At 36.3% G+C, this 10,000-nt stretch overlaps 1 protein-coding gene across 2 annotated transcripts in view; it reads right to left on the bottom strand.

Moving 5' to 3' along the window:
- Positions 1 to 5,281: 5,281 nt before the first annotated feature.
- The window catches only part of LOC144966261 (uncharacterized), an 8,889-nt gene continuing 4,170 nt past the window's right edge, over positions 5,282 to 10,000 (bottom strand). For both annotated transcript variants that reach the window (XM_078902462.1, XM_078902463.1), the window contains exons 3-5: positions 9,328 to 10,000; positions 5,902 to 6,091; positions 5,282 to 5,512 (exon numbers count right to left, since the gene is read on the bottom strand). The exon at positions 9,328 to 10,000 is cut by the window's right edge and continues 167 nt beyond it. In XM_078902462.1, coding sequence (XP_078758588.1) covers positions 5,476 to 5,512; positions 5,902 to 6,091; positions 9,328 to 10,000 — 900 coding nt within the window. In that variant the 3' untranslated portion in view covers positions 5,282 to 5,475. The remainder of the gene's footprint in view (positions 5,513 to 5,901; positions 6,092 to 9,327) is intronic.

The following is a 10,000-nucleotide window of genomic DNA, read 5'->3' as shown; positions in this document are numbered from 1 at the left end:
AATGAACTGTGAGTAGCCTTTAACGTTTATAGTCCGATTGATATAATATAGTGAGAACTTATCACTAAAAAGCTGTCTAAAAAAATAAAAAAGAGCTGAGTGGCGTCACCTTCGTTCCTTCTATATCATAAGTGTAGCTCTGCGGTCTCTTGGTATGACACTCGCCTTCCGATGTGACTGTTCCTTCCTGTGCCTGAATATAAAGACAAGCAGTAAAGTGTATTTACGATTGTCGCCCGCACTCAATGCATTCATTAATCTATTGATGCTATGAGTTTAGATTAAATACTCACAACATCCGCCAACCGGATATAACGAACCAACGCACAAAATGACGTGCAATCTTGAACTTTTACGTTATATGAATGATAAAATTTAGTTAGAATCAAATACCAAAATGGCTTTCTGAAGACAAGAGCAAAAACAAGCTGAGTCATGGCAAGTTCGTTCCTTTTATATTGACTTGTAGATATTGTTTGGAGTTTGATATTTCGCTGCCAAAACCTGAAAAACGGATATCCTGGCATATTTTGCTTATCATTATAATTTTTTCGTGAATGACAGAGATGGTGTTGGAAGAAGGTGAAGGGATAGGTAGTTGTGAATTGGACTATGTCCGGAACATCAGAGTTTGTTCACACCCAAGTCCTTCCCCTGCTGTCCGAATCAGACGAATGAACAACAACAAAAATGTCATCCATAGAGAGTTTAACGTCACTCAGGTCTTTGTTATTGTTTTTTTTTTTGGGTTGTTTTTTTTTTTTGCCAACCACGTATGTCCCAGGTTTGAGAGTTAGTTTTGGTCAAATGAGGGTTTTATTGAACTCAATCGAAATTTGAAGGACGAGTTTCTTGCTAAATTTTTAATGTATTTTTTTTTCCAGAGTAGTTAACTGAATAATATTGAATTTCACGCTCAATCTATAAAATGTCTAACCAGTGGCGTGGGGCCATTGGATCGAATGGTGCCAGGCACCGCACCAATCTTTTTAAAAATCATTAACAGCATAATTTAATTAAAAATAAAACAGAGATTTTAACTCCACTGTCTTTCGCCAACTCGCCAACAACATACTGCCTTTTTAGTCTCCACTCTATTCAAGATTCCGAGTCACGCACTGCGCCGACTCGTGTGTTGGTGACATCACTCCGCGAAGTAGTGACTAAATCAAACACCGTGGTGCAAAGCAATCCGAGCTCCAATTAATGCTATATCCATTAGTATCGCGACAGCTGATTGAGCGAGAAACTAGGTCGAATTATACTATCTTCAAATAGCGGAAAACCCCTCGACTTGTACCAGGATCTGAGAGCTCCACCGTTGGACTGGGGGGATGCACCAAATTAGGTTCAAAGTTCAAAAACGTTTATTTTAGGCAATTGCCAATGTAGGGTAACTTCGGCCATCCAAAATATTACATTAACTGTAACTGTCAAAAACACTTATCATTGTCAAGTTTATTTGTAAGCAGCAAAGAAAAACATCATAAAACTTTAAAATATGACATATCAAACCCCCCACCTCTTTTTCACGATTATTGAATAAAGTAATTCTTTGCAACGAAACATTGTGGACGAATTTACCAACATTTTTCTTGCTTGAAGTGCCGAGTTGATGGTTACGTGTGTATGAGTGGTTATTTGTGTGTGTGTGTGTGTGTGTGTGTGTGTATGTGTGTGTGTTTGTGCGTGTGTATTTGTGTCAGTCAGAGAAAGAAACCGAAGACTGTCAACAGTTATACTTTTGGTGTGTTTTTAGATTTTTAAGTACTTAAGTGGAGTGATTTTTTCTTTGTGATGCTTTAAGATCTGAATCTACCTTTTATTTGTGCAATCATTAATCGTATTCCACTGATTTCCATTATTTGAGATATACTTTGAAGTTTTGTTTTGTTAAACAATGAATTGCAATGAATCAAGTTGACTCTTTACTTCACCGACCGTTTGGGAGATTGACACTAGATGACAAATTAGAAATAAAAAGACTAGTTCCTCACCAACCAACTGATTTTGAATTAACACAGGTGTGGAAATCTCGAAAACGCTCTTTTTCAGTGACATGGTATGACAGGCATGAATGGCTCACAGTTAGTTTAGTCTTTTGTTTTTATTGTCTACTTTTTACAGATACAACAAACACTGACAAATCATGGACATCTATAGGCTATAGTGACCTTAACCACTTCCATCGTATTTCTTAACCTCCTGAACGTTGTTTTAGCACCCTTAAAAGAGTGAAATTTTTTTGTTGCGAAATTCAATGAAACAGGAGCGGTTTCTGTCAATTCACAAAGCTGAAATAGATGCCATTCCAGATTTCAATAAACACATTATAAAAAGATTTGCAGAGATGAAACATCGCAGTGCAGATTTTTTTTTACAAGTACTAAAAGTAATTTCTGTCATAGGTTTTTTTTTCTCTTTTGATTTACATTTATAACATATTGATTGCATTATCTACCAAATCCAATCCTTTAAATCATGGACAAAGAATAATTACAAAGACCTTTTCATACGGGACTTGTATCTCAGTGTTGTGGCTTGTTGTTTTCATGAATTATTTGTTTTTGTAAGTTTTGTCCACTCGTAGAAACCATCGACCCTCCCCCACCCTTCCATAAAAGAGAGTTTTTAATATGTCGTGCTCTCTCCTCTTAACCGTGTTCACTGTATTAGAATTATATTTTTTTCTAATCATGACACCACCATATGCCGTCAATACGCCACGCCGCTGTGTCTAACTCATAATAATAATAGTAATAATAATAATAATAATAATAATAATAATAATAATAATAATAATAATAATAATAATGATAATAATGATAATAATAATAATAATAATAATAATAATAATAATAATAATAATAATAATAATAATAATAATAATAATAATAATAATTGAGCTTTTATATAGCGCAGTATCCACATAACATGCTCAAAGCGCTTTACAAGTGATCCTTGGCCAACAGCAACAGTTAACATGTAGGACGGTACATGACGCTTGTAAGGCGGTATTACAATTTTTTCAGACAGGGACAACGCTGTTAACGGCCAAGTACTCAATTTACACCTGAGTACGTGAGAGAATGTGAGTAAAGAGCCTTCTCCAAGGACTCAACTTTGCGCCTGGCGAGGCTCGAACCCAGGACCTTCCGATCCGAAAGCGAGTGTCATACCACTAGACCATATAGCCGCCGATAAGAAATAAATAATGAATTTATTTAGTGCCTAACGTCCACACTGCGGACTCTGAAAACATAATACACATATTTAAAATGTTGACCAAAAAAACATGCCCTTCAAAGATCGATGGATTAAAATTTCCCTCAAACCGACGATTGAAAGGTCACGGAAGGCTGCTGCAAACATGTATCGATGGGGTCTGAGGGAGTCAGCCGACTGTCCCCACTGTCAGGGGATGCCAGAGACACAGCAGACCACATAATCTAACACTGCGCTATGGGGAAACTGTCGGGAGGTTACGAGGTTGTCCTCAACTACCGTGACAAATTTAAAGACTGTCTGGAGACTTCCAGTGTGGAGATGTAGCCAGACGCTAGCTACTACTACCCAACACAAAATAAGAAATACAAAAATAGTATTTTCGAACTTGGGTCTTCCAGATTAAAAATTTTTTATAAAGATGAGGGTCATTGTTTTAACCGGTCGATACTTGAAGGATAAGTTTTCTGGCCAAAATTCAAGAGTATGGAAGACAGTTTTTGTCCTCTGCTGAGCTTTACAGAATAGAAAGAAATTAAACCAACAAACAAATCCATGACATAATATAAAAAGAAACAAATTGATTATGTGAAATGAGTGTGTTTTATTATTCAATTTTTAAAATCTAAAATGACCTAATTCTAATCACCTTGACTATAAACCCCAATTTTCTCCACGTGTGAAATTCTACATATGACTAGATCAATGGGACAAAGGCATATTTTACACCTTTGAGCAATTTTAGTGGATATTGCGCTCTATAAATGCTCAAATGCTCAATATTGAATAACTAAGTTTTACGATATTAAAGAGCACGGCTGGGCAAAAATGTTACTTTTTACCTGGCCGTTAACAGCGTTATCTCTGTCCGAAAAAAATGTAATACCGCCTTAGAGGCGCAATGTTTCGTTCTACATGTTAAATGTTGCTGTTGGCCAGGGACCTCTTGTAAAGCGCTTTGAGCACGTTTAGTGGATATTGCGCTATTTAAAAGCTCATTTTGATTTACTTTTTTAACCAAAATGTCATTTCCCTGCTCAACAAAGTTGGATTCGGGATCCCGTACGTGGGGGTGGGGGGGGGGGGGAGTTGCTAAAGTACAAAAAGATGACAAATGACCATGTGGATTGATGACAACAAAGAATGGATTTGATTAACTCTCTCCTTACCAGCCATTTTCAGGATTTTCCCCAAAACTTCACACCCATATAACACAAAAATAGATTTTTTTTATCACTCAGACGACATAGACCGAATAGCAGTAAAATTCTTGCCATGCATTATTTCTTTAGCAAAACGTGCTCTACAACACACTGTTCATTTTCTTTAAATTTTATGATGTACAAAAGAAATTAGAATAAGAAAAATGTTGGTTGTATCGTAACGAATGTGACAATTTTCCTATAGTTGGTAAGGAGAGGGTTAAGGATGAATGAGGCAAAACTTCCTTTAAATGTTCTGGAACCGGGAGGGCATGCTCATTATGAACATGAGTGAATGTGCGGTTATGCGGTCTTGTGATATGACACTGGCTTTCGCGGAAAGCCAAAAAAAAAAAAAAATGAAAAAAAATTAAGCATGTTAAAAATAAATTGACCAAGGGCAAACTGTCACGTTTGCCGTCTGTCGACATCCATCCCTAGTGGTGGTGGAGGTGGTGGTGGTGGTAGTGTCACCTCATAGAACACATTTACCCTAATATACATTTTTTTAATTTTAAATAATTCCGTATTCTCATCTGTTAAACGTTGTTGATAATATGATGATTGTTTATTATATGTTGCACGCCATGTAAATTGTGCGCCTAGAGCTATTATATTGTGTGGGATAGGTGCTATATTATTAATAAATTACATTATCATTATTATTATTATTATTATTATTATTATTTTATTATTATTATTATTATTATTATTATTATTATTATTATTATTATTATTATTATTATTATTTTTATTATCATTATTATTATTATTTTTATTATTATTATTTTATTATCATTATTATTATTATTTTTTTATAATTATTATATTATTTATTATTATTTATTATAATTATTATTATTATTATTATTATTATTATTATTATTATTATTATTATTATTATTATCATTATTATTATTATTATTATTATTATTATTATTATTATACTTTCCAGATTACAATACTACTCCACGAGTAAAACCAGCAGGTAAGTACAGGGCTTCAGGCTGGCAGACCATACATCCCTCTAGCCAATGGAAATGATCTGTTAACAGGTGGCTGTAACACCTTCTGGTGTGGGATATCTGATTATGCAGAAAAAACCGGACAGAATTATATTGATGAAATAAAAATTAAATATTGTCACAGAAAACGACTCAGTAAAACAAGCAAAATGGATAACGTGAAATAATGAAGGTGATGATGATGAATATGATGATGATGATGATGATGATGATGATGATGATGATGATGATGATGATGATGATGATGATGATGATGATGATGATGGTCGTGGTGGTGGTGGTGGTGGTGGTGGTGGTAGTGGTGGTGGTGGTGCTTGCGGCTATGGGGCAAGTGTGATTTTGATGGTGAGGAGAAAAAGAACAGGGAAAGAGACTGGAGAGCAGGGAGAGGATGAGGAAGAGAATGATTTTGATAATAATGATGGTGATGAAGATGGCGATGCACTTACACGCATTTACAAGAGGGCTTGAGAGAGCCACGCATGGACTGGTAGTAAATCTGCCTCTCATCAAAACAACAGATGGTCTGGTCGTCGATATAAGCTCTGCTTGTTGATTTCCGACAGTTGTAATTTCCCTGGATGCACTCTGTCGGTTTGTCGGCGTCACGAGGATTTGAATCCGACGTCGGTGTTGACGCTGAGAAGACGTAAAAGTTTTTGAAGTTCAAATAATGCGACATATCGCAGAGTGGCTCAGCGGTACGGTCTTTGCTTCGTACCCGAAAGGTACCGAGTTCGATCACTCGTCGCTGCGCTGTGTGGCTTTAAGCAAGTCACCTCGCCCTAGCTCAATTTGTGGCGCTGCACTGAGGCTGGCGCCAGGGTTATTCTAGTCTTCCCTTGGAATAGACCCTAGAGACAAATTCCCCCTATGGGATGAATAAAGGGAATTTTAATTTATTCTTTAATTTCATTTAATAATAGATCTAATAGTAATAATAGATCTAATAATAATAAGAAGAAGAAGAAGAAGAAGAAGAAGAAGAAGAAGAAGAAGAAGAAGAATGCTGAAAACTGATATAGAGCTATGACTGCGAGACACCAGACTCTAAGCGCATTTAAAATGATATTGGTGACAAATTAGGTGACAGACACTGGTGTGAGGTAAAGACCTTAAAAAGCATACATAAAATAGTGCCGGATAAAACAAGAAAAAAAATGCAAGAAAATAAAACATCTATACAAATCAGCCTTCCTCGATTGGGGATTGAACCTCAGACCTCCTGATTACCGGTCAGATGTGCTATCATTACAGTACAGAAGGTCGAGAGCTATTGGAGCAGCCTGAAGCCTGAAACAGTAAAGACAAAGGATGATATGGGTACACATTCTTCGTCAGCAAAACAATAACCAAAGGAACGCTGAAAACAGAGATCGGATTCCCAGTCGATTCAGGCTGATCTTTTGGGATATTTTTATTTCTTGTATCGTATCGTATCGTATCGTATCGTTTAAGAATTATTATACTCGAAAAACCTTTAAATGCTCTGTGTAGCTTTTATGAAGAGATACAATTTGTCAATTATATTATTTTTCTTTCTTACTTCTTCTTCCTCTACTTCTTTTTCTTCTTCATCATCATCTTCTTCTTCTTCTTCTTCTTCTTCTTCTTCTTCTTCTTCTTCTTCTTCTTCTTCTTCTTGTTTAAGATGAAACTTCCTCGTGGAAGATTTATCAGCTTAGCATTCACACTTCTAGTTGAGGGCAGAAACGAGTGAAGATGGCAGTACACTCTAAATTGTAGCAGCATAAATTTGCCAGGTTTCCTCTCCTTCGGTTGGAGCACTGTCATGTCAACTTGACTTGGTTTTTCTGGCCTTTGTAAAATACATTTAGTTTATTCTTCTCTCTCTTTCCTTCAATGGTTCCAAATGGGGTGTCATATATGGCTTTGATTTGTTTCTAGGATTTTGTTGAACAATTTTTAAAGCTCTTTGTTAGATGGATTCTATTTCCTTAATTTCCAAGGAGTGATAGGGATCCCATACTTTGCTGCCATACTCGAGTGTTGGTCTAACAAAAGCTTTATAGCATTTCTCTTTTATGTATTCTTTTCATGCAGTCGAAGAGGCTTCTTCTCAAGAATCTCAGCGAGGAGTTATGTAGCGAGGAGTTATGTTTGCAATGTGGTCTTTCCGGGTCAGGCGATTGTTTATTATTACTCCCAGATATTTTGCTTTTGTGACTTCTTCTAGTGTGATGTTGTGTATTGTATATTTTGATGGTGTTATCTTCCTTTGGTTGGTAATTTTCAGGACTTGGCATTTTTGTGGATGAATCTTCCATGAATTGCTTTGTCTGACACTGAAAAGTAGAAAACGGTAGCGACTGCCTGAAGCCGGTGATCGTGAAAATACTAACAAAAGAGTGAAAGTGGAGAGTCTTCGTATGGGAACAAAACAGACAATGTATCGTGATACAAGTTATTTTGCATTTATTTTATTTGTTTTCCACGTTAATTTGTGTATTGTTGTGCTGACGAAGGATTTGGACCCGAAACGTCCATTGTCTGTTTTGTTCTCATACAAAGCCTCTCCATTAATTTTCACTCTTTCGTTAGTATTTTTCTGACACTTTTTTATTCGCTCTTTTTTCAGACTGTATCATATCGGTATTATAACTGAATGGTGAAGATGTTTGAAATGGAATCTGCAGTCGATAATACAAGAATCGGGTTGAGCTTTTTAAAGTTTTACTAAGGCTATAAACTGAGTGCATTGAATGTCCTCTCCTGTTTGAGAATAATTGGTGTGTCATAGAAGCAATGCCTTTCTGTAATTTACTCACAACAGATACGTGAAGCATACAAGCAAATAAAACTACGTGTAACCTAAAACGTTCAGACATTTATTTAGTGAGAACTGATCATACAAAGATGTGCTAAAAACAATAACAAAGAAACTCCGTGTGCTGTTTCACTTTGTTGGTAGGAAATTGAAAATACCACAAGACCACACAAGTGTAAGTCATGCGACACACGATTACATTGTTAAGCCTTGACTTGCGGATGAGTGTCATATCTCATAGCTCTATACTTCCGGTATAACTTAGTAGGTGTGAGTACATTTCGATTATGATAGGCATAACCTAACAAGTATGGTGTGCTTTTGATTAGTGTAGCTAAGTAGATCGTGAAAAGTATTGTGCGGCTTGTAGTCTAGTGGTATGACACAGGCTTTCGAATCGGAAGGTCCTGGGTTCGAGCCTCGCTCGGCGCATTGTTAAGTCCAAGGAAAAGGTTCTTTACTTACATTCCTTCACCGCACTGTAAAATGAGTACCTCGTCGTTAACAGAGTTGTCTCTGTCCGAAAAAGATTGTAATAGCGCCTAACAGGAGTCATGTCTCGTCCTACATGTTAAGTGTTGCTGTTGGCCCGGGGGCCCTTGTAAGGCGCTTTGAGCACGTTTAGTGGATATATGGCTATATAAAAAGTCACAAAAAGTGGAAACAAAGCTATTATTATTATTATTATTATTATTATTATTATTATTATTATTATCATCATTATTATTATTATTATCATTATTATTATTATTATTATTATTATTATTTTTATATTTTTTTACTGTTATAATCATTATTATTACTATTACTATTTTATTATTATTATTATTATTATTATTATTATTATTATTATTATTATTATTATTATTATTATTATTATTATTATTATTATTATTATTATTTCAATTTTAAAAATAATTCTATAGGACCTAAGCATCCACTTAAAAGTGCTCTGCAGCCCTTTACAATTAGACCATACGCACATACAGAAGCAAACACACAACCCCCCCCCCCCCACACACACACACACACACATACAAAACAGACATATGTACATAGGAAAGAATACATTAATGAAACCACTCACTTGGCGTGTCAGTTGTTGTGGTGGGATGTTCACTCAACGGACTCCCTTTTGTGGTTGGATGTTTACTCAACAGACTCCCTGTTGTGTTGGATGTTGGAATAGATCTGGGATAAGATTCCTCATTGAAACATAATCCAGATGTTGGGAACTGGTCGCATCTCAATTTATCCGGCCAGGGAAAACCAAAGTTGGTCATCAAATTTTCACAGCCATCTTTAGCAGATTTGCACAAAGACCTGCATGGAGGAACAACAACACCGATCTCGTTGACTGGAGGAAAGTAAACGCTGCACAGGAATGGTGCCAATTTAGGCTGCAATTCCCTTTCACCAATGGAAAAAAACTGATGAATTTCAAGTCCTGCGTCATTTTGGTTTTGATGGCGGAGAACATTCGGGAATTGTGTCCATTGATAGGGCATCGTTTTACACATTGGGCTGGAAATCTTTTCTTTCCTGGGTTTTGGTGTGTAGTTGCTGCCATTAAAACACAATCCAGATGTTGGGAACTGGTCGCATCTCAATTTATCTGGCCAGGGAAAACCAAAGTTGGTCATCAAATTTTCACAGCCATCTTTAGCAGACTGGCACAAAGACCTGCAAGGAGGAACAACAGCACCGAACTCGTTGACTGGAGGAAAGTAAACGCTGCACAGGAATGGTGCCAAATTTGG

Source organism: Berghia stephanieae, chromosome 2 (assembly GCF_034508935.2).
Source record: "Berghia stephanieae isolate SIO BIC M18660-M18661 chromosome 2, UCSD_Bste_1.3, whole genome shotgun sequence".
NCBI classification, from domain to species: Eukaryota; Metazoa; Mollusca; class Gastropoda; order Nudibranchia; family Aeolidiidae; genus Berghia; species Berghia stephanieae.
The sequence above is the reverse complement of the archived record's forward strand: the minus strand, read 5'-3'. Positions and strand labels throughout refer to the sequence as shown.